This window comes from Agelaius phoeniceus, chromosome 6, assembly GCF_051311805.1.
Source record: "Agelaius phoeniceus isolate bAgePho1 chromosome 6, bAgePho1.hap1, whole genome shotgun sequence".
In the NCBI taxonomy this organism is placed as follows: domain Eukaryota; kingdom Metazoa; phylum Chordata; class Aves; order Passeriformes; family Icteridae; genus Agelaius; species Agelaius phoeniceus.
This window is the reverse complement of record NC_135270.1, coordinates 7,884,381-7,909,176: the sequence shown is the minus strand read 5'-3', so window position 1 is coordinate 7,909,176 and position 24,796 is coordinate 7,884,381. Positions and strand designations below refer to the sequence as shown.

Below are 24,796 nucleotides of genomic sequence, written 5' to 3'. Positions count from 1 at the left end.
TTTGCTAGAGCTACTGAGCTCCCTGCATCCTTTCAATGCTCTAAATTTTACATGTCAGTGACTCACTCTATAATCCTCTGTGTTAAAAAATACTGTATTTGACTTTATTCAAACTAGCTATCAGGTTGGGATAATCAACAGACAACAGATAAAAAACCAAAATGAAGCATTAGGTGCTAGCATCCCTATTGTCACAGGAGAAAAAGCCATCACCACCAGAGGGCACTGAATCCTGAGAAACCAAACTGACTAGAAAAGGACGAGCGAAAATCGTGATTTCACCAGAACGACACGGGAATTTAGTAAGATGATGCAATTTCTTATCTTAACATTGCAATTTAAGAGCCAGAGTGGCCTTCTCCCAACCCCGCCCTATTCCGTAATCTGTTCTGTGAGTGTACCTACATCCGTGCACAACTCATCACAGTTAAACACCAAACTCCACTTATGTTTAGGAGCAGTTTAGCAAAACCAATGGAACTACGTGCATGGTGACATGCCGAGAGGGTAATATCAAGCCTCACACTTGATACTTTTTACTGGGCTGATTTTGTACATATTCAACCATCCTTAAGAATCTCTCTACCAGCAACAAAGAGATTAATTCTCTCGACTCCCCAAAACACATCAAAGCATTTTTTTTCTTGTAGGGTTGGGGTTTTTTTGTTTGTTTTGGTTTTTTTGGTTTGTTTTGTTGCTTGTTTGTCACAGACATATTTTCTGAAAAATCCTTTCCTTAGGATTTTTCTCCTGAGAGGCTGAGAGGCCTCAGGAACAAAATGTAAACAATGGTTATCTGCTGCTGTGGAATGCAACAGGTGGATCTGTGATTGGTCTCATGTGGTTGTTTCTAATTAATGGCCAATCACAGTCAGCCGGCTCAGACTTTCTGTCCGAGCCACAAGCCTTTGTTAGGATTCTTTCTTTTTCTATTCTTAGCTAGCCTTCTGATGAAATCCTTTCTTCTATTCTTTTAGTATAATTTTAATATAATATATATCATAAAATAATAAATCAGCCTTCTGAAACATGGAGTCAGATCCTCGTCTCTTCCCTTATCCTCGGATCCCTGTGAACACACACTTGTTTGGGAGTTTGGGGTTTATTTGGGAGTTTGGGGGTTTTGGGTGTTTTTTGTTTGTTTTGTTATGTTTTGGGGGTTTTTCTGGGTTTGTTTTTTTGGGAGAGTTGTGGGGTTTTTTCGGAGGGTTGTTTGGTTTTGGCGGTTTTTATTGTTGGGGGTTTTTGAGCGGTGTGGGCGGTTCGGGCTGATGGGAGTTTTGGGGCATGGAAGGTGTGATGGTTTCTTTGAACCACCGCTTTAAGAAGGCTCTGATGGCAGCTGTAAACCGGGCAATCCAGTTAAGGGAGTGTAACTGCGAGATTCCAGAACCAAAACATCTGCCTGTTCCCAAAGGGGGTCCCGGCTGCGTTCAGCTCTCCCGATCCTCGGCAGCCCCCCCAGAGCGAGCGCTGCCCTCGGCCAGCACGGCCGGGCTGCCCTGGTGCCACGCCCAGGCGCTTTCCTTCCCCTGGGGACACCGCAAACCGAGCCCTCGGTTTTACTTCTGCTATTGTTCCGGGCGTACAACTCTGGCCAAGAAAAACAGTTTCTGTAAAGGCATCTGTTTGTTTAGACACAGTAAGTGTTTATGGGTGTCTGCGCTGCGTTCTGCGATTTCAGCTGACTGGAAAGTGATGGCTTAGAAAAAAAATGTAGTGACTAATGATGAACTTTTTGCACACTTAGTAAAGTTTTTGCTTCCCTTGAGAAGCGTTGGCACTCTGCCGCGTCCCACCACAGTTCTTTGTGACACTCCCTTTCCGTTTCCTGAGGGATTTAGGGCGGTGCGGTAGCAGGAGCAAAGAATCAGCTGTCTCTCGATACACAAATTCACATGCCCATCAGCAAGCCTTGCTGTGCTTCTCCATACACGAATTCAGATACCCATCAGCAAGCCTTGCTGTGCTTCCCCATTCACGAATTCAGATGCCTCACAGGGAAAGGACTCCTCTCCCTGAGAAATGGAAGAAAATCTTGGTGATGAACCAACCAAAACCCCGTCTGCCTGTGCTGTCGGTGGGAAGGAGGGAGGGGTTGGGAGGGAAGAAAAGGTGTTTGACGGGCTTATTTTGCTTCTCATTATCCTTCTCTGTTTTGTTAATAATAAATGGACTTTGTTCCTCTAAGTTGAGGCTGTTTTGCCCTTGGAGTATTTTCTCCTGGTCCTTACCTCAACTCATGAACCCTTCATTAAATTTTTTTTCTCTCCTCTGCCTAGCTATGGCAGCAGAGGGCAAGTGAGCAACCTTGGTGGGTGCCTGGCATTTGGCCAGCATCAAACCATGAGAGTTTCTTCGTGGAGAATGTGGGCATTGATTCTGCTACCTCTCACAAAAAAACTCAGGTTATATTTTCACAGATGCTTCAGTGCCAAAAGTTTCAGATAATCCTCTAAGTAGAATTTTTAAAGTTGGCATCTCAGGTTGTATGTTAAGATTTCTTTTGAACGGCCTTGGGCTATCTACCTGAGACAACAATAGACACTGAGATATCTTGAAATCTTTGAAATCTTGTCCTCCAATCCCACCAATTTTGTGTTTAATTTTTTTTTTTTTTTTATGTGAAGGCCTTAAAGTCAGTCGCATGGTTTGGAAAAGGCAAATCAATGGAATGGAAGACTTATAAGAGATACAAACTACCTGTTCTCCATTAGCACAAAGGATTACCCTTTGCCACTGAATATACTAAGTATATTCACTGTCAGCAATTTTGGTGAGGCTTGCTACCTTTACCCACAGCTTTCTAGGTATTTTATTATTTTTTGGTTTATGTATGCACTGTATTAGAAATAGTGTTTGAACTCCCAAAGCAGAGATATTATGGTGTACTTGGCTACTGTATTAATATTTTAGGAATAAAATTGTGTGATTTGCCATCTCTTCCTTTATTTTGGCCTTACCTGTTGCTTGCAGTGATTTGTGGAACTGAAAGCCCCCCAAAAACCCCAAACCATGATTATTTGGTTTAATAGGTTGACATAAGTCGCGCATCACCTTATCAGCATTCCTTATTCAGATTGAACCAGGAAGGTGGGAGGGAGAAAAGGTGTGTGCCTTTGGAAGGAAGTGTGGTCCTAGATCACTTGGGCAAACTGTGAACCCACCGAGTCAGACAGTGGCTGGTTCAACTCTGAATATGCAAGGAAATTCCATGCTGAGTATTGCACAAACCTCCTGTGTGCCTCCACAGATTCCTCACTCTGGAGGAGCATCCTTCTGTCCCATCCCTACCACAGGCCACTGTGTAATTTGCACAAAGTCAGTGCTCAACACACTATCAGCCTGTGCAATTACAAGGGTCGTTGAAATCTTCTTTGGCATTCTGGCTGAGGCACTCACACAGCTTTAGGTATGGTTGGGTTTGCTGTTGGGTGGAGCTGGAAACAGCCAGTGTGCAATTAGGAGAAAAACTGAGCAATGACCATGGCACTTCTTGCTGTTTCTGGCTCTTGTTGAATAGCAACTCTAATTGCATCTTCTGTGGGCATAAACACATTTATCCAAGATATGTAGTGCTAGGAGGAAATTAAAGGCCTAGAAGTGCAGCTCTGAAACAGAACCTTGTGATCTGGTGCACTGTATGCAGTCACAGGCTGTTTCAGGGCACCCTTTGGTGCACCAAGCCCATCCTCTTTGTTCCCACCATCCTGCACTCGGACATTAAAATCCTGACTAAACATCTTAGGCTTTGGAGAGCAACCAGACACATTTTTAGGTCCTGCTCCTGACTAAAAATATAATCCTTGAAGCAGTTATGTTGCACAAATAAAGGCTTAGTACTGTATATAGATCTGAAAACAAGCCCAGCAACTCAACTGACTGACTTAAATAACTTTCTATTAAGAATTCCGTTAATTCTTATTGGTCATGAAAGTGCTGTTGTGTGACAGTTGCCTAAGTAACAAAACTCCATCAGTTTGGTGTGCAAAATGGTTACTCAGGTAGTAGAAGATGAATAAACAAAAAGTTCATTTGAAAGAAGGCCTGAGCTTATATTAATGAACAAAAAAATGTATTAAATACATATACTGAACCAAGACTGTTGGAAACTGTTTCAGATGATTGAAGGAAGGAATAAGAAGCTGGGGCTGTTAGACATGGCAGTGGTAGCAGCTCCAGGAGCAGGGACAGCAGCTGTGAATGGAGACTCACGAGATAAGAGTTAAATTTCTTCATAGCAGCTTTTATGAGCGTGAAAAACACCAATCACTTGTTTTTAAAATTTTAAAAGTTTAATAGTAATAAAATGGTTATACAAATAGCAATATAATTAGAGTAATAAAATTTGAACAATTGGGATTAGGACAATACGAGACAATAAGAGCAAAGAGTTATGGACAGTCTGGGTGCCTCTTTCTGGGCAGCATAAACCTGAAAAAGGACCCACGTCAACAGAGGATTAACTCTTAAAAGCAACAGCCTGTTGCATATTCATACCCCTCATACATGATGCATAAATTCCATTCAAACACAGGATTCTGTCTGGTCGGTGTCAACTTCTTCCTCTGAATCCTGACGTCGTCTTCAGATCTGAGCAAGGTAGGAAGAAGTTCGTTTCTTCTGATAATGGGGCAATAAATTCTTTTTCTCTGAAAGATTCAGGTGTCCTGTGGCTGCTATCTCGGTGCGAGTCCTCTCTTTTAAAAAACTATCTTACATAGCACAGTTTCTATTTTAACATTATGTTAAACCTAAAACTATATTTAACACACTACCTAAGAAAATTAATACAGCATAACTTTTTAACACAACACGTATAATATTAATTTCAATATTTGTGAAAAGCCGATCATTAAATTCGCATTTTTTAGCTAGGTCTAAGTTTTGGCTTTGTGACAAGAACAGCGTTGCTAACAGAGGGCTGTTTTAGATACCGCTGAGCAAGAAACTCTTGCGCTGCCACCAGGTGCGTTCTGCTCCCGTGGTGCACAAGCAGCGTGGGAGGGGACACAGCCGAACCCAGATCACACATACCATGGACCCTGCTCTCAGGCACGCTGCCGAATTGTTGGGGTTGTCCTGTACAGGCCAGGAGAGCCCTCGCACCGCAATTCCGTGGGGCACAGCTCCGCTGGGTGGCGGCTGCGGTAGCTCCCCCGGCCCGGCCCGGCCCCGCCCGGCCCCGCTCAGCGGCTTCCCCGGCCCGGTAAGCCGGGCACGGTCCCGCTGGGTGGCGGCTGTGGCGGCTCCTCCGGCCCGGCCCCTCCCGGTGGCGACTCCCCCCGCCCGGCCCCTCTCGGTGGCGGCTCCGGCGGCTCCTCCGGGCCGGCCCCTCCCGGTGGCGACTCCCCCCGCCCGGCCCCTCTCGGTGGCGGCTCCCCCGGCCCGGCCCGGCGCGGACCCGCTCCGCCCCGCGGGCAGTGCGCATGCATGAGGCGGCCCCGCCGCCCTGAGTCACCGCTCGGCTCAGCGGCCGCTCCCTGGTAGCAGCAGCGGGAAGGCGGCCACCATGAACCGCTTGGGGAAGAAAGCCAATGAGACCCTCATCGAGATGGCTCTGTCAGCGGACGGTAGGAGAGGACGGGGGGGGGGGGGGAAATCGTGGTTCTGTTCCGCCCTTGCTCCCCGGGGGACGCGGAGCGGAGGCGAGCGTGGTGTGGGGGTCTGGGGGGCTCTGCTTCCTGCCCGGGGACTGTAGGCCGGCGTCTGTGAGAAGGGCTGGTCCCGGGTGAATCCTCACCTCTCCCGCTTTTAATCCTTCGGCTTCCACTTGAGAAGAACAAAACTGCTTCTCCATGAGCACGATCCAGCTGTGATTCGATCTTTATAATTCTCAAATCAGTCTTGAAAATGGAGGTTCTTGTATCAGCACTCTGCCAAGAACAAAAAAACTAGAGAATCCGCTTGGTTTTTATCTTAAAAGATACAGCAGATACAAAGATCTCTCTGCCGGACAGCAGAACCTTCCCCGGAGCACCAGCTGGGATGGGCGCTGGCTCCGGGGAGCTGAGGCTGCCCCTTGCGAGGGGGCTCCGAGCGGACCCCACCTCACCTGGGAAGGCTGAGCAGAGCGGGTCACCTCACTTGGGAGGGGTGAGCAGACCCCACCTCACTTGGGAAGGTGTGAGCAGCCCTCTTCTCCTCTTCCCCTCGCCCCATCCCAGATGCGCTGGCACCCCTCAGCTTCGGACAGACCCTGGGGCAGGGCATGTGCAGCCAGTGGATTTGTGTCGGGGCCTTGCTTTTTTGCTGTAGCCATGTTACAGTTTCCACTCCATGTCATTACTTATAATAATTGTGGTCACATTAATATTTTGTGAAATAACATGATGCAAGTGTGTGTTTATCAGCACCTCACCTGGCAACGTGAATCAACAGGCAGAAGTAAGAGAGCCTGTTAATATTTTCAGAATGAGACTGTATAGCTTTTTTTTTTAAAAAGGAAAATGCTGACCTAGAAAAATTACTTTTTTGGGAATAATGCTTTGCCATCAGTCCTAGAAATGAAAGTCTTAAACCAGGAAAGAACCACTAAGTCCCTGTGTTGGCTTCTCGGATTATCTGTTCTCCTTCACAGCTTGACTGCACTGTCTCTTTTAGAAAAACATATATAGTGCCATTTTAAACGCCTTGAGCACTAGCAGCAAATCATGATTTTCAAAATATTTGGCAGTCTTTTTTCAGAGAGGTATGATGGCAAAACTGACTGTGAAGTTATTCAAAAGAAGCTCTTTGTAGTGACAGCGAGGAGGGGTGTCCACTGCAGGGAGGCACACGTCTGCAGCAAGTGTCAGACGAAGGTTTGCCCTCTCTGGAAGGTCTGATGGAGCTGGCAGCTCCTCAGGAACCCGAGCAGATGGATATTACAGCCTCCTGGCCAGCAACCCTGTTCCAGAGGGGATGTGAGAGACCTGAGTCATCGCCCATCCCACTGCCTGGGAGCCATGAGAAGTGCTGGGACTGAGCTGCTCTCTCCATGGGTTATTCTCCTGAAGTACTTTGAGACTAAAAAATATTTACAGAACACACAAAATATTCCTATTTAGGGAATGATTCTATGAAGTCAGATTTGTAAACTTCATTCCACGTTATTCAGTTTTCCCATGAGCCTTGTGGGGTTTTTATAGTCATAAATAGTGAATATAAGGAGATTTGAGGGGTTTCAGTGTTCAAGGATGGTTAAGAAGGATTTGCCATATAGTTGCACATAACTCTCCGTACAAAATCATATTCTAATTCAGTTCAATTTTGTTAATCAACCACTTTTCTTAAGCAGAACCAAATTGAATATGGAGTGAAGTGAGTAGGCTTATTAAAAGTTACGTTAATTTGTTGCCCAAAAGTCTCTCAATGTTAAAAAAAACCCAGAAAATTCCTTCAGTTATTGTTTAGAAGAGTTAATGGTGTACATATGCTGCCAGCAGGACTCCTTATAGATCTAAACATATGCTTTGTGCCTTTTAGGAAAAGCCTCTTAAGGCTCTGGATGTCTGATGTGTACAGGCAGGGCCTGTGTAAGTCAGTAGGAACAAGGCAGGAGAGAAAACATCTGCTACTTATTTTCTTTAAAGGTGTGTTCATATTTGGATAGTATGTGTGTATTTAATTCTGGTTTACTACTGCTTTTCATTAATCTTGAATGCTGGGGAACAGGTTATGGGGTGCAAAACTGTCTACCAGCAAGAGAAAGTTTTACTTGCCTGTTTAGAGCCTAAGTGCCAAAACTTTTACCTTGAAGGAAGCTTCCTGCTGAATTACATCAGTGTGAGGTAAAAAATTCCATTTTTGTGTGTGGGATTTTGCTTTCTGTTGGAAGCTGCGTGTCATTTACCCCAAATATGAAAGTCTAAGAAAACTGAACTTGCAAAATCGGAATGTCACTTTCAGAGGAAGAAGACTGCAATGTGTTGCTAGGATTATTTGTGTCTACGTTCACTTTTAGTAGCTTTTTTTTTCCCCCAGCATGTAAATGCTGCAGTAGCTGTGTTGTGGGATATATCCCAAGCCTGCCAGGTTTCTGGAAGCTTGCTGTTGGCTCCATGCCATGATTTGAAGTATGCTGCCTTTATACACATGGCTTCTCTTCCAGAACTCCCAGGAGCCTGCTTTGTGCTCAGAACTAAGTGATCTGAATTCAAATGCTTGCTTAGTTTGGTTATCATCTTGTTTGTTTCCCTCCCAGAAAGGTGGAAAAACATCCGTGAAAGCCAACAGTGCTTGTGCCACAACAGTGCTTGTGCCAGTGTGTTGGCACCTTGCAGTACCTCAGCATTCAGGGCCTAATCCTGCTGTCATTTAATAAAATGATACTGAACTTACTTGATCAGAATTCATACCATAACATAAAATACAGGCCTCCGTTCAAAACTGCATCTGTCTCTAATTACTGTCAGGGTGAATGTAGTAATTTCTGATCTATTTGTGGAAACATTGAGTGGGATATCATATTCCCATAGGCCTAAACCAAAGGGTTTGTTAAGAGGAAACTGTTCCATAGCTTATTCCTAGGTAATGAAATAAAAGCTCCAAGAAATTTAGACATAGTTCATATTATAAAAGGCAGGGAAGAAAATACATTCTCAGCCCAACCAATGTCTGGTTTCTGAGTGGAATTTCTTTATTGGCTGCCATGAGTCGCTGCAGGGGCACAGTGTAAATACAGGTTGGTTACTGGAAGTTAAACACCTTTGTAACAGAAAACCTGTTTGTGGTAGGAAAACCTGATTTTGGGAACTCATCCCAACAACTTGTGTCATATAGCTTGTATAGCTGTGGTGCTTTTAATGCAAAAATGAAAATGTCAAGCCCATTCCACTGCAGCTGTTAAATATGGAGTTTTCTCCAAAGATTATGTCAATTAAAAAAAAATTGCTCTTGGACAGCATTTTTATTTTAGGTGAGCACCCTGCATATGAGATTAAACTCACTGTCTGCAGTTCAGTGAGTAGCAAAGGAAGGATTAAGTACCCTGCATGCCATTTGAATCCAGTAGCAATTATGTGGGATATTCAGGCCACATTTTGGGAAGCTGGGAAATAAAGGTGGATTCATAAGCTCATTAAAGTTGAAAAAGACCTCTAAGATCCCTCAGGTGCTGAGCTGAGTGATGGTCTTGCCATCACAGATGAAAGCATTTTAGTCTGTTTGTAAACGAGCGGCCTACAATTTCACCTTCTTGCTCAGAATATCAAAGAAAATTCTCTGCAGCTGTCTCTCCCTCACAATAGCTCCTGGAGGAATGATTTGGCTCAGTGGTGGGGCAGAAATTTTGGATTGTGAATGCCAAATAAACAGCAAGAAAGGCACCAGCATCTCTTCTGGTGTAAGGCAGAGTGATGTTCTCTCAGTGATTCCCTCTCCATCTGTTTGCTGCTAAGGCATTGCCTGGTGTGCTGTGCTGTTCTGAGGTGTTCCCTACAGAAATAAACTGATAACTGTATTATAAAATGGAAGTACACTTTAACCTTTATGTACAAAGATTTAATAAGTACTGTGATACAAGGGGACACCAGGATAAGATAAAAGGGCATTGATGAAAATGTCCTTCAAAAATCGTGCTTGAGAACTGTTGGCATATAATTTGTAAGAAAAACCCCAAACAGAAGAACCAACAAAACCACCAAGAACCCAAATACCATGTCTTGATATTTTGTATCTTTAAACCAATGAGTTGCATATGCACATGGAGGAGACAAATAGTCATCTAACATAAGCATGTTGTCATGAAGGTATGGGTAATGTGAAAATGTGATCAGATGTTAAGAGGCAAGGTAGTAATGCAGTGAACTTTTGCACTAGTTTTTATTGTGATCTGGGGATTGAGCCAAAGAGCAGTGTAATTACCAAGTTGTATTTTCTTATCTAGCAGTAATTTTATTATATTTGGTGATAGCTTTCCACGTGCATATATGTATAAATGCATAAAGGGAATGTGTTATATTGCTAGGGATAGTTCTTGCAATTATAACATAGTTATGGAGGGATTTACAGTTATTTGCTGTGCGCTAAAGCTGAATAACATCAGAAATTATTTATAGATTAAACTTTGTGTGTAGTTACACACTGTGTAACATTTTTTATTTTGTTGTAACAACTATAACATTTTGTGTTAGATTAAACACTGTGTGGGAGAGGAGCTGAGTCTATTAGGATTTGTTTACTTGGATTTTATATAGAAAAACATGGATTTTTACATGGATTTTCATATGGAAAAACATATATATATTACAAAGTAGATAAAGGTTTTTCATTGAAACCTAAAGCTGTTAAAGCTGTGGTGTTCATGCCTTTGTTCACCAGTGGCTCTCAGTGAGGACCAGTAGACATGGTGAAGTTCCAAACACATTTTTTTGTTAGTTAGACTGCATGAAGGGCAGTCTTCTAACTGGAAATCCCAAGGGATTCTCGTTTTCTTTACTAGGCTCAAAAGGGTAAATATGAAATTTGAGGCCTTTGGCAAGATAGCATAACCCCAGCAAACCATGTGGATAGGACTCATGATGCAGATGGTTGTCCTTTCATTTGCTGTACTGGCCCTAAATTAGAAAGGGCCCTGTGGTTTTGTTATTCAAAGGAGTTGTCTTAACTGTTGGGTAGGAAATCAGAAAGTCTATGTTTGCACCATTTATAGTGTGCTAGAAATATACTATGCCAGCAAGTCATGGCTAGCAGATGTGGATTTCAGGCCACTTGGTTCTTCAAACCACTTTGCCTACCTCAGTTCTGTTAATTGACTAGTGCTTACATAAAAAAAGTTTAGGCAATGGAAGCCATAGCCCATTGCCCTGATCATTTTCTTGATTGATAGGAACAGTTTCTCTTTGGGATGAGTATAGGAATTCCAAAGATGTTCCATCATTTTTAAAGTAATTTGGACAAAAATGCCAAATCTTGCAATTCTTGTTAGTCTTGCAAATCTTGCATTTGTTCATAAAACATCTTCCTATACTGGTATATTTTTATGTTGTGTAATGTGAGAAAATTAAATACTCAGTGAATACAGTAGCAAAATTTACAATGATGTATTTCATTGGAAGCATAACCAGAAAAGTACTGAGTGAGGTAGAGCATAAAGAACCAGAAGGAACAAAAATTTGCCTTTTAAATTGGCCATCTGAAATTAAATGTCTGGATAACATGAAATTGAGGAATACCACCAGAGGACAGTAAATTTGAGGTGATTTTTTTTAAAAAAAATGTGTTGCTATATTTGCATCATTAGTTTCCTAGCTTATGCATCCCTTTTCATTTACAAAATCTGTAGAAGATCTCTCATACAAGGGTAGGAATGCAATGTGTGTGCACAGAATGAATAGTTCAGTGGGCCCTTCAGTACTTTTGGACACTTGTGTATTACAAACGTGGAAAGAAATTGGAGGCTCTGTTGCCTAAGGGTTTACAGCACTGATTTCAGTGGAAGTTGGAGAAATGCATCAATGAATGATGCTGTGAGGTGTTCAGTGTATCTCTGTACACACCAGGAAAGCAAGGCTGTGCCCAACACTTGGTTCCATTGGGCTGTGATGAAAACCATTCCTGCAGTTCCTCTTTCTTCATCGCTTCTTGAAGGAGAGCCAAGAGCACCTGGCACTTCCATGGATGTGCAGGGCCCTTGCTGGAGCTGTGTGCTTGCCTCTGCACTGAGACAGTGCTGATGGAATCTGGCCCTGAATATATAAATACTCCTCAGGGCAAACAAGCACAGCCCCAGGGCTTCATGATTTGTCAGAACTCCTGCAGTCTGGTGTTTCTGCCACCCTGTTCTGCTGAGATTTGTCATTCTAGTCCCTCTAACTTGCATGCATGTAAATGCCATGCAGTTTAAAATACCTGATTTTATCCAGCTATCGCTAGTCTTGGCTTTCTTTTTTAACTGCATTTGAACCTAATAATCAGTATATGTGTGTCACGCTGCAGAACAATGATACCTGGGTGGTCTGAATGCTCACAGCATGCTTTGGGTCTTGCCTGTGCTAGTACATAAAATACAGTGATGGTTGTTACCTGAATTGCATTAAAATGCCATTCAAGTTCTCTGTTACAACACTATGTTTGTGGGTTTTTTGCTAAAAACAGATTTGCACAACTTCTCTTTTTGTTTAATGTATTCCTTTTTTGCTATCCCAGTGGCTTGTAATCAAAAGGGGAGGTGGTTTTGTGGTTCAGTAAAAGGGAGGCAGCTGAAGGTAAATGTCCCATTTTGATTTAAAATACCCAGTTACTATACTGGAGATTAGGACTAGGACTACGTGTCTTTTCCAAATGCTAAATGAGATTTTCTTACTGTTAGGAACAGATTTCCAAATATTTATCCCTATGTAAAATAGTTACTTTTCTTTTACTTCTGATGTGTTGATAAATACCTGTTCTCTGGAAGTACTTGTTTAATAATGAAACACATGAAGAAAAGTAATATGTCAGTGAAGCAGCCTTTACTTGAATGCAATCTTCTTCTTTTTAAGGGACTAATAAGATTCTTGGAAAATATTCCCAATAGATTTTCTTGGATTCACTGAGAATGTTTTCATTGTTAAATAGTTTTAAATTTTTAGAAGCATCTCTGTGTGCATGAATCACCACATCATTTTAGGATTGAACCTTTGGCTCAGCAGCACAGTTCCTACTCTTCAGACAATAGCAGCTGGATATATAACATTATCTTGCTTTCTTACAAGTCAGCTGGGTGGGTTTCCAGTTCCCAGTGGCAACTCCATTCAGCTCTGGAGGATGTGATCAGTATGTGCATCAGTTTAGTTGATAAGTCATTGTAAAGCTGCTTTCCTTAGATCTGGAAGCACTTGCAATAGTCTTACGGTGCTTACTTGGAGGCAGTGACTCATTTCTCTTTCCTGTTGGCCAGGCCCAGTCTTCAAATGATGTCAGGGGGTTTATTAAGATGGTAACTTCAAGACATCTAGGAATAATGTTTTCTTTCATAGCATGTTTAAGATGAATATTGGGAATTTTCTTCATAGTACATAGTAGCTACTTCATAACAACTGCAGTGTAAGTTTCAGGATTTGTTAAGATTGGTTTATTTGTTTGTTTTCATTTTACCTGGACCATCAAAACTTTGCTCTAGGGATAGGCATGTGTATAAACTAATATGCCAATGTGTCAGACAGATGTAGAACAGTGTCAGTGGTCTAAAAGCTCCTTGCTTGGTTTTGTTGGCTGAAAAGGATGCTGTTATTGTGTCTAAGAAAATTGTGGAAATAATTGAAAGCAGAATTTTGGAAACAATACTGAAATAGCGGAATCAATAGTAATACTGTCTTACTGCTGCTAAACAATGCAGTTTATCAATACTCCCATGAGAATCCTGTCTGTGGCTTTTCCTTTGGAATAGCTCTATCACAGATCTTAGGTGTGCAAATGCAGATGATTTTCTAGTATTAGTAGTAAAACAAATTTTGATCCCTAAAAATGTCTCTTGGTCTGCCACCTGATTTTGGAAGCACCTAATATGTAAATGTTTTTAGTGGTATAAATTATCTGTCAAGAGCTGTACTTGGTGCAGATGAATTGGGGTTATAGAAGTCAGAAGGAATACTTAAAAGCCTTCTCTTGCTCATTTTTCTGGTGCAGAGTTGCTCTGAACTGTGCCAGACTGCAGCATCTGCACACCAGCTGTACCTCAAGTGCAGCATCATCAGCCAAGCTCTTTTCTTTGCCATCTCCCAGCAGACTTGGACTTACTGAGGGTGCTGAAGTAAAAGAATTGTCATCTTCCAGGGAAATTGCAGGTTAGGTACTGTTAAAGGGGCTGGAGCATCCATGGCTTTGACTGTGCTCGTTATTATAAAAGCCAAGGATTTTGTCATTGGCTTTTGAAGATGAGTAGCGCAGTCCAGCCACACCTGTATGGCTAAAATCCCTTCTCTCCCTAGCAAGGCAGATTTCTCTGCAATACTGTTTTGGTGACCAGACTCCAGAGTCCTCCAGAGTGTGCTTCTTCTCCATCTAGGAGAGTGCTGGAAGCTGAAACCATTCTCCAGAGAGCACCAGTAGTTGAGTGAGAAGTCCTGTGCTTAGGTCTGTCCTGGGCTTTTACTTGCCTAGTTGGGGCACTGCTGTAGTGGCCAGGACATGACCTGTGACAGGTTGTGGCACTGCTGATGTGGCCAGGACACCACAGGACATGTGGTGGCCTGTGACAGGTTGCATTTCTCCCAGAGAACGTGCAGTTCCTTTTTTGGCACCACTTGCCTTGCTGCAGCTATTATCAGAAACCAGGGTTTGTGGGAGGTCTACTTTTTTGCAATAGCACTGAACATATGCACTTTTACCTTTTCTTAACTCAGCAGTTTTGCCATGAAGAAAAATGATGATTCCAGCACTGTGAACAAATTTGAAGTATTGTAGAATTTCTGATTGTTTAATTACACAAGAAGCCATGTTTTATGCTTGTTACAGAAATCATAAGATTATAGTAATGAAAGTACCTGTTTTGTGAGTAAACTACTTATATTTTAAGAGGTGAAATCTATCTTGATTATATTCTTCAGTAGTGAATGTTAATTTGTGTTGTGGGCTACTGTTGTTCTCATCATTCAGGTCTGTAATTGAAGTAGAAATGGTCTGTAATTCTTTACCAAAAGTTTCTAAGTAGGCTGCCTGTGGTTGGGTGTAGTTTGGGACAGCATATGTTACCTTATACTGCAGAATTATAGGCCATATGAAGGTTGCTTATTTACAGCAACGTGCACACTGCCAAGGCATGTGTGTTTAAGGGGTTACACATAATAGCTGTGTGAAGAGTTGTAAGGCTGGTGAAGACACCAGTTACATTGGGAAAGAGGCATTTCTTTTGGGTAGGATACGTGCACTCCCATGAAGGCCAGTGATTTGAACAAATACTAAAATGATACATTTCTGAAATAATTTAGTGGGCTTTAATAGTCATGGAGTTGTACTGCAGTAAGTTTTGAACAAAAAACATTTCAAAGAGTTTCTGCTATTAATACAAATTTTATAATAAAGAGCCACTTAGTTTCTGCTATTAATACAAATTTTATAATAAAGAGCCACTTAGTCTACTACGTGTCCTTGTTTGTTGTTCTTGGTGTGCAGGTATTTCTAGATCTATATATATACATAAAAGCATGTAGTGTTGAAGAACAAGGACATACCCTTAAATACAGAATTTTGTCAGAATATTATTATTTTACTCCCATCTTTAGATATGAAGCAGTAATTTCATGAAGAATTTTTAAAGTATTTAAAGTAGAAGCTATTACGGTCCTCCCTGCTGCTGCTAAGGAAAAGTGGCATCCTTGTTTGTGTTGCTGAATAAGGTGCCTGGACAAAAAGGTGAATGTTGGTGTTCCAAGAGGAGCCCGTGCCATGCTTTCTGTCTAGGTCATAGTTTCTGGTGTCCAGGGCTTATTCTTTTGCTTTATTGTAAAGGATAGAGGAGAATTCTGAAATGGGTTCGTGTTAAAGTGAATTTTCTTCTGGTTCTTACTGAAGTGTTTTTTCCTTTCAAAGATGACATTGCTGTTCTCACCAAGTTCAAGCCATCACAGTCAGAAGGTATTGTACTAACCCATATTTTACCTGCCTCACGTTTGTTTGTTTCCTCTGTCCTTTTTTTTGTTTGTCTGCTGGGAGCCTCTTGCAAATCAGTCTTCGCTTAATGTGAGTCATTGGTGTCACATATGAGCCAGGCCTTTTGCAATGTGATTTGCAAGTCAGTTGTTGGCTATCTGTTGGCAGCTCTCCTGGTTAAGGTCTAACTGTGCATTTACGTTCATGGTGCTTGGTGCAGTTCTGGGCTGGGGCCTCTTTACACCTTCCTACATGATTTGGGTGTGCATTGCTTGTGCTGCTCATGTTCAGGAATCTGGTGACATGTTTTACAAGGAGTGGACATACTGAGTATGTTGTACTTTTCAGTTAATACATGTTTTGCGTTCTCTTTTTACCTTCTCATGTGCTGCTCTAGGGTTATTCATGTTTATTCCAGTGGAACAGAGATATCAAGAGGATTTCCTTCCACAAGTTGCATAAGTAATCAGCTGTGGTATTGGGAAAGCACTTAAAATGTGGAACTCTGAATTATGTTGTTCTGAGGTTAGACTTTCACAATTACAGAGAGGATAAAATCCAGAACACCCCCCCCTCCAAAGCTGTTATAGGCCATTGAATCAGTTCAAGTTCCCTCAGCAGTATAGAAAATAGAATGTTCCTGCTGCAGGGACAAGATGCCAGACTGTTTCTGGCCTGGAAAGGAGGGTTGTGTGACAAAATATTTGGGTTTCTACTCCTGGGCCCTGGGCTGGTACATTTGGCCAAGTCTGCAGTAGCTACCTGCCTCCCAGGGCTTTAGGCAGCACAGGTAGCAGAGCGTTGCAGGGATGCTCCCATTCTTTACCCTGGTGTTCAGAGTGTATCTACTAATACAGATTTCCCAGGTGTAATTTGCTTTAGCAGAATAGCATGCAACAGTGTTAACTGTCTTGGCATTCAGAAACTTATTTGTATTTTATATAACATTGCTTGGTTTCTCATCATATCATGTGTATAGTTAAAATTACAGACACTGTTTTCTGTAAGTGAATTTTGAAAGGGAAAAAATTGTAGGAAACAAAATGCTCTCAAGCTGTACTTACGTAGCTTATTATATATATTTTTAGAAACCACTTTATATCCTGCCTGGATGCAGTTTTGACATCGAATATTTGCAGATTGCAAAAAGAAAAGTAGGCTTGTTTTATTGGCAGAAATAATGTAACTGTAGTTGTCTTAACAGTGGTCCAGTGTAAGTCTGTCCAGTCTAAGCTGTACTCAGCAATGCTTCCTTAATGGAGAAAGAAGTAAGATGAATCCTCTTTTCTGAAAGAAAGAGACACCATTTTTCAGTGCACAGTCCAGATTTTGATCAGCTGTTTTCAAAACTGCTTATCCTTTTCCAGTGGAGTGATTTACATGCCTGATTGAAGAGATTGTTGTGCCTGATCAGCAGAGATGGTTGTTTACAAAAACCTTCTTGGAGCAGGAGCCTACCTTATGGGCTCAGAGTTGTTCTGCGTAGGAAACTGGTGACATTGTAAATTCAGAGGCACAAACCCAGCCAGTCTTGATTCAATTTTAGATTATGAAGGGACTGAATAGGATTTTCCCTTTAGCATTAGCATTTTAGTAACAGTGTCTTTGGTGAAATTACTGTATTTGTGGGAAAGTCATGTTGGAATTTACTACTGTCATTAAAATGAAGGCAGATTTTTTTGTTTGGTTTATTTTATCAGTTGTTTTGGAGCTGGTTTTTTTTTTTTTTTTTTGAGGTTTGTTTTTTGAACAAGAAGCTAAGTAATTAAATTCATATTATTATTTTTGATCCTGTTGTCATACTTCCATTACATGGGCATTTGTAATCTTGGGGTTATGCATCATTGACTCCTTAGCAAAAAACCACACCCTGATTTGATCTCTAGCAAACACTTCCACAGGTAATTGGACTTCCATAACCGAGGGACCAAAGCTCTGAGTTGAAAGCTTCTTAGACCTAGCAGATATTTGAGACAAGAAAGCTGAGTGATGACAACAGATTTTTTTTCTGTCACAGTTAAAAATACGTTTCTGTGTATGCAGAGTTAAACCAAGGTAGCACAGACTGAGTATATTGTGTCTTGCAGCATTTTTTCTCCTCCAAAGAACCATTCTTGAAGATTTTATGTATTATGAGTATTATTTTCCACCCTTTACTTGTTCATAGTTCCATGCTTTCAAGGTCCACATCATTTTCACATACAACAATATTTTAAAAAAAGGGATGTGTTTATGTGAATCTCTTTTTCAATGTTCCTTAGGGGAAGAATGCAATGGACCTGAAACTATTTCAACTGCAGGATCAGAAATCCCAAGCAGCTCTGAGGTAAGGTACAGCATGAACGGTGTTAATTAATGAACTACTTGGTAGGAGGGAAGAAGAACAGTTGTTGTGAAAAAGACAATTCATTTTCAAAACCAGTATTTCTTTTAGATTGTCCTATACCTCCTTTTTATCCATGTAAAATTTTTCTTCCTGTATTGTTTTGAAAGAGCAAAGTCATGAATATGACATGACACTCACTGAGTCTCAGAAGAGACTTACCAGTGTTAGTGCTACATCACAGTAGTGGTAGAAAACAGTATGAGCCCAATGGTGTTTCCTGTATCAGTCTTGAGATGAGAATCTCACAATCTTTAAATGTTTTGACAGTTGGAAAAACATTCTGTTTCTGCACAAACCAGGTACTTTGTTTTGTGCTGCATGTTGCTGGCTTGCTGGGGAAGTCAAGGCACACTAGGGTTCCATGGGTCTAGGAACCTTGTGACAGTTCAGCAAGATTGATGAGAAAGCAAATGAAGATTTTAATTACTAGAGTACCTCATATGCGCAACAGGAAAAGCATCATCAGCTATCAATTTATTAAAGGTGCCTCATTGTTTAATATGTACAGTACACATTGTCTTGAAGAGGTAGCAGTGTGTGGCCAGTATTCAGTTGAGAAACTGTCATTGAAAATATGTCATCTTTACCTTGGTATTTTATATTCCTTCCTATTGTCTGATTTCTTTATTGTTGTTACATGCTTAGAGGAAGATAGGAAGTTTTCGATAGGAAAAGAAGCAGCTGTTCTGTCATCTCACAGTGGCCGTGAGCACTGATCAAAAATTATGTCTGTTGAATTGAGTGTTGAGAAACTGCAGCTGTTCTGCTGAGCTTCTTAAAAGTAAAACATGTCCTCAGGATCTTCTGAGGACCAAATCTGGAGAGGATCACATGAAGACAGAACTCAGAAGGGCTTCCTAGATTACACAGATCTTTGTCTTCTTAGAACATTCAGCTGTATTATCCCAATGTTTTAATAAATTTACCAGTTCCATTTTAACACCTGTTCATATGGTCACCCTATTCTCTTCTGAATCTGTTCTAGGAGTTGTAATCATCTTTTTCCCCAGGAAAGTTTTCAGTGAATGGCCATATCAAATGCTTCACTGAACAATGGCCATCATACCATGATAAGCTGATTATGAGCTACTTACATCTGAGTGGATGGAGATGACCTATTTGACCAAAGATTGGAAGAAGTCACTTCATGACTTAGGACATATGAAAAGGCAGGAAGCATGGGAGAAAGAGTGCAACATGTGTCATATGTGTAGGGAAGTGGGATTTGAACCTTGTTTGAAGGATGAAAGAAAGATTCATGATGAGGTGGGAAAGGAGGAGGCTTTGATCGTCAGCACATTCATGTCTGGGAAAAATTTATCTGGTTATGCTCTCAAAAATCTGTCCTTGGTAATTTCATGCAGCCTTTTCTCTTGTTCTCTACTTACACGTTTCCTTAGATAATTATTTTTCTTTATACTTCATTATTAAATAGCACAAAGTATTGTGATTGTCAAATTAGCAATAGCAGTAAGTAGTTGATAACTTGGGGGTTTTGTTTTGTTGTTTTCATGATTCCCTCTGAGAGAGGAACAATGTTTGGCCTTCATTTGTTTCTGCAGATCAGGTATTTGCTTACATTTAAGTTAGTACTTTCCTGTGCTTTGCCCTGTCCTACCCAAAGAACCCTAACACATTGTCATTTATCTGATTTTTGCTTTCTGTGCATTAGCCAGCCATTACAAAGTTACAGAGTTACTCTTCATCTTCTTGCCTGGTTTCACACTCTTATCAGCCGTGACAGGCTTAGTTCTTGATGATTAATGTCCTAGAATTCAGCTTAAGTCTATATTTAAAAGTTCTTTTATTAATTATTTGCAATAGTAAGATAACCCCTAGTATTTATGGGATTTTTTTTCATAAAATGCTAATCTTTTTATCTTCATGTGTTGTCACAGCTTCAGTTTTCTGTATAAACTGGAAGAATTTCTATTCACTCAGTTCTTTGCTAGGCTGCCTTTAAGATCCTTGATGCATTCCTGTAGGAATTCAGCAGGATCTTCTATCCCAGCATGGTTTCTCCTCCTTTCACCAAGGCCCTTCTCAGGTCAGGTCAATATGCTTTGTTCTTGGCTTGACAGGTAGCACATTTCTCTATTAAATGATTTTACCTCTGTGATAGGCTGGTAATTTTCCTGTCACTTAACAATGTTTCTTCAGTTAAAATATACGAACATTTGGAATTCCTAAACCACTTTAAGTCAAGTAATTTTAAAACAGAAATAGAATTAATTAAAAAAAAAAACATTGGGAAAGAGTTAAATGAATTTCCATTCAGGTCACTACTTCATTATCCTCAGGCTGTCTTCTGTTTTAGAAGAGAAAAGACATAACATCCTGGAACAGTATGCTTTTGTTTAGCAGCACAGAGAAAAAGCTAAGGCCTTATTGTTAATTTAGCAATAGAGGAGGGAAAAAATAAATTAGATTTAATATGGAGAGCAGAAACATTACCCACCCATAATTCAGTGGTTGGTTGTTTTTTTCTTTCTTTCTTGTGTACTCTGCGAAGGAATATGTGATTTGGATATAAAGAATGATGCAAGTAAAACAAAAAGTGAAGAACAGTCTGTAGTGAAGCCTGCCAGCATATATACAAAAGTTGGATGAAGTCCAGGACTCAAAAGGCATTGGAGCACCAATCAGTGGTGCATTTTGTTCTTCATGATTTTGCATTCTTGCCTATTTCACCCTGGATTTTTTCCAATTTTTTTAAAACTGCTTCTTCTTGGGACTCATTTTCCTTATTCTTAAATTTCACACAGGACCAAAAGAAATAAGATCACTTGGACTTCATCAGCTTTTCATATTCCAAGACTTATAGCATAAATAATTTCTAGATGCTTTGTCATGCAGGGAGGCAAGGAGATGTTTTCCACAAACAGCAGACTGGAGAAGGGGAAGAAAAAAGGATATAATGGGGGTATTTTCAAATGAGTTCTGCAGTGGTGACTGCTTCAAATTATGTCCTTGTTAAATCAGTAATACATAGCCACTTCTGTTAGGGATGGGCAGCTGTCTTCAGTGAATCCCTGTGCAGAATCTACCTGAATCAGTCCTTATGGAGTTCCTGTTCCAAGAAATACATAAATGCCTCTGAAAGTCCTTTCAAGCAAATTGAAAAATGAATTAAATAAAACCTGAGAAACTTTTTTCCCTCTCTGCTTTCTATTTGTGCAGAAAACACACTAGAAAAATATATGATGGTGTGTCTGCTCAGGGATTGTAATTAGTTGTTCAGTCGATAAGTAAATGAAATGAAACACACTGACAAAGCAGAATCCCTGTACCTGAGAGGAATGAAGATCACTCAGTTATTTCAAGATTGGAGGAAAGGTTAAAAATTTGAATTTGTATTGAATTTTCTGTAAGAGTTAGTAAGATAGTAAGAGTTCAGGCCATTCAGATGGGATAAATGTAAAATTAGTACAGCTTTTGTGCAAAATTGAATCACCGGTTTGTAGTTTATCAACATCTGTAGAGGTCCATCTATGCAGAGGACTATTTGTTATTCCAATGAAGAAGCACATTAGAGATGTTTGCTTGGTGTGCATGTGGACTCTGCCTCACAGAAGTCAGGTGATTGCACTACTGTCTAAGACTGCAGGAACTGTGCCTGTTCTATCTGTAAGGAGAGAGGAATTGATTTTGCACAGTTATACATTAAATTTTCACCTTTGTATTAATTTCACACCAAGAAAATGCTTACTAAAAATTAATCAGGATTTTCCATAATATAACTTGATCATAAGAAAATCTGTGAGCAAGCTGTCTTTTTATTTAAGTCAGGTTAACAGAAGTAAATTGGCAAATTTATTAAAGCAATGCCTTTTTACCACAATTACGCTTTGACTCATAGGTTGTCTTTTCTTCAGAGCAGCAGGTGCTGCAGGTGTTCCAAATTAATTGGTTTGGGGTTTGTTTTCTGAAGAAACACCATCACGTTACTTTTCATACTTGTTCGTTTTTCAGTTCAGACTGGTGGATCTTCAAGTAGAGAAACATAAAATACCATTGTTAATATTGCAAGGATGGACCAAATTGGTTTCAAAATTTAGAAAGAAGTAAAAAGATACTTCTTCCAAGTCTAACAAGGACACATGAGGGCTATTTTGGGGAGAACTAGAGTGCATTAAAGACTTAAGAGAGTGGATTCCAGAGTGAGAGGGACCAGCCCAAATCTGCTGCCACCACTGCCAACCCTCTCAAGTTTTCATCTCAGCAAAGTTGAATGGATTATTTGAGTTGATTCTTGTTTTGCATGTCATGTGTTACCAACACTGGAGCTCCTTTGTGCTGTACACAGACTTTGGCATATCATGAAAAAGCAGTGTGTTCCTATCAGAATGCTTGAAATGTGCAGGAGAAGGTATGAGCACCAGTTTAAAAATAGTTAATCCTAATGACTTCAGCTAATTAATTTCTGACAGTTACACTGAGCAGGGTAAGATCCCATGACTAACAGGAAAGCATTTAACAGAATGCACAGGAAAGTACAAAGGCCTTTGCCAGCTGTGAGTCTTCACCTCACAGCTTTGAGTTTCACTAGATGTAGTAAAACTCTGTCTCTGAGTGAAGCGATGTGGGCAGTAAGGTGTCTAAAGCCTGTATTTCCATCTAACCATGGAGGAGGTGGTGAGCAGTGGCTGGGAGGAGTACGGGATGGAGAGGCTGGATAAAAGCAGACGGAAGGGTATCCAAGTGGATGGGGGGGAATTTGTGCAATGGAGAGGTCAGGAGCCACAGGGCAGTGTTGAAAAGCAAGGCTGTGCTTTCAGCAGTTTAAAGTTTGTACAGTACTTTCCATGGCAAATGTTTACGGTGTATAATTGGAGAAAAACTTCCCACTAAGTGTCTTAGCTCTTAGTTCTGTACTAAAGTGCAAATTTTTCCAGTAGCACCAGTGACAGGAGGATTAGACCTCTAAACCCAGTTCAGACTAACAGTAAGAGCACAGTGCAGCTATTTATAGTTGCACTGTTTCTCAGGGGGATTCCCTGCCAAAGAACAGTTTGATCTTTCTGTTTATTTTACTGCATTCTAAAAAGGACATTTTTGACTTACTTAGATAAGCAAATACCCAGACATGGCATCATTCAAAAAGAACGTAAAGATGTGTGTGTTACTTTATGTTTAACTGGGACAGGAATGGATGTTAGTGATTCCTCTGAAGAAAAATTGTAATAAAAGTGAAAAACATTATTTAAAAAATAATCAACAGTACTTTATGAAAATTGCATTTGGGGTAATAAACTTTCTGTAATTTTACAACTCCAAACCAGTAAATGATACAATAATAATAAAATGCTGTTAATACTCTACTTCTATTCAAAGTTAATTTAATTCCACAGAGAGCTATTGCATTTTCATAATGGACTTGCACTGTTTGGTTGCACTGTTTAAATCTGTCTGTGGTTTGTGTTCAAAGCACGCAAAAGCAAGACAAAACAAAAGTGTAGTAACATATTGACTAACAGAATGAGATACTGAGGTATTGTAAGCCGTTATTCATTGCAATAGCAGCACCTGATCTCAAAGTCATCACTGCTGCAAGGCCCCAGTGGTGGGTCAGGAGCCCAGGGAGCTGATGGCCATGGGTGTAGGGTGTGCTCTGCAGAGGATGTGCTCTTGGTGCTCCTCTCTGTCACACCTGTGCGGAGTCTGGCCTGAGGATGTTGCAGCAGCCTCCACCCCAACATACAGGAAAACAATGAGCACCCAGATGTTGTACAATTAAAATCAGGGTAGGGCCTCACTGGGTGTGGATCAGAACTGGTGTCTGGGAAGCCCTCACTATCTCATTAGGTATAACTGCCATCCCTGGTACCTTGTCTCATTAGTCTCATTAGGTATAACTACAATTACTGGTACCAATTTACCTTGTCTACACTGTGAGATGAGGGATTTGGCTCAGTGCATTTGTTTTCGTTCAGTGTACACTGTATAATTTCAGTTTGTAATTAAAAAATAACGAAGTAAGAGGCAGCACATTTGTTCTGAATGCCCAGTCATCTACGCTGTGTAGGTTTTCTCTCTTTGGGATCAAAATAAATAAGAGTACTATTAACAGTTGAACTTCACCAGTTCATAAGTGGTAATCTATACCAACTTGTTTAGACTGTATTTTTTCCTAATGGAAATGATGAGAAATACTGTTTAACTCTTATCAAAAATTGTAATTATTAATGCTTAAAAATCAGTATGGACCATGTAAAAGTTGGTTAGGCTAGAGAGCAACCTGCTCTGCAGAATAGAGGTTGGTTTAAACTCTGACTATCTTGACTGAAATCCATGTATCACTCAGAAGAGCTTTTCAGCAGCTTACACCAGGAACTACACTGTTTCTTCTGAATTAGCCTTTACTTTTAAATCTGAATTAGCCTTTGCATCATCGCTAACAACATTGTTTTTCCCGTGATGCCACTGGCAGGGCCTAAACAGCACTGAGACTACTTTACTCATCCCTGAACATCAAGTGGTAAGCAGTGAGAAGTATTCATGCTTCCTTGCATGAATTTGTGTGGCGTCTTCTATTAGAGTATGCCAAAACGTCCCTCACCAGAAAATTTTCCAGTTTCAAGGATGCCATCCTTCTAAAACCAATTTTTTCCATCCTTCTAAAACCAATTTTTTCTAGTTGATAAAAATGAATGTGATTTTGCAATAATTCTTAGAGACGACTTAAGAGATAAATTCAAATAAATCAAAAGGATAATAGACAAAATTGAAAAGTTGAGATTGGTGGAGAAAACTGGAAAGTTTGCTTTTTTATCATTGTTTTGGTTTGATGGGATTTAGGATGTGTTCTGACTCTGGTGTTATTAACAAATGTTGGTTTCCTTTTTATCATGATGGCCT

At 40.6% G+C, this 24,796-nt stretch overlaps 1 protein-coding gene and 1 long non-coding RNA gene across 5 annotated transcripts in view; one reads left to right on the top strand and one right to left on the bottom strand.

Moving 5' to 3' along the window:
- Nucleotides 1–4,273: 4,273 nt before the first annotated feature.
- Nucleotides 4,274–5,327, bottom strand: LOC129122012 (uncharacterized). The gene is made up of 2 exons (XR_013182657.1): nt 5,038–5,327; nt 4,274–4,652 (listed from the first exon to the last, which is right to left on the bottom strand). It is a non-coding gene; the product is annotated as an uncharacterized LOC129122012 (long non-coding RNA).
- ANO5 (anoctamin 5) overlaps nt 5,319–24,796 on the top strand; it is a 61,657-nt gene continuing 42,179 nt past the window's right edge. The window contains exons 1-4 of one of the 4 annotated variants that reach the window (XM_077179567.1): nt 5,322–5,573; nt 15,493–15,537; nt 17,814–17,878; nt 24,369–24,416. In XM_077179567.1, the coding sequence (XP_077035682.1) occupies nt 5,513–5,573; nt 15,493–15,537; nt 17,814–17,878; nt 24,369–24,416 (219 nt within the window). In that variant the 5' untranslated portion in view covers nt 5,322–5,512. Of the gene's footprint in view, nt 5,574–15,492; nt 15,538–17,813; nt 17,879–24,368; nt 24,417–24,796 lie in introns of all 4 variants that reach the window. The other 3 variants (XM_077179568.1, XM_054634598.2, XM_054634599.2) reach the window with 3 other exon arrangements.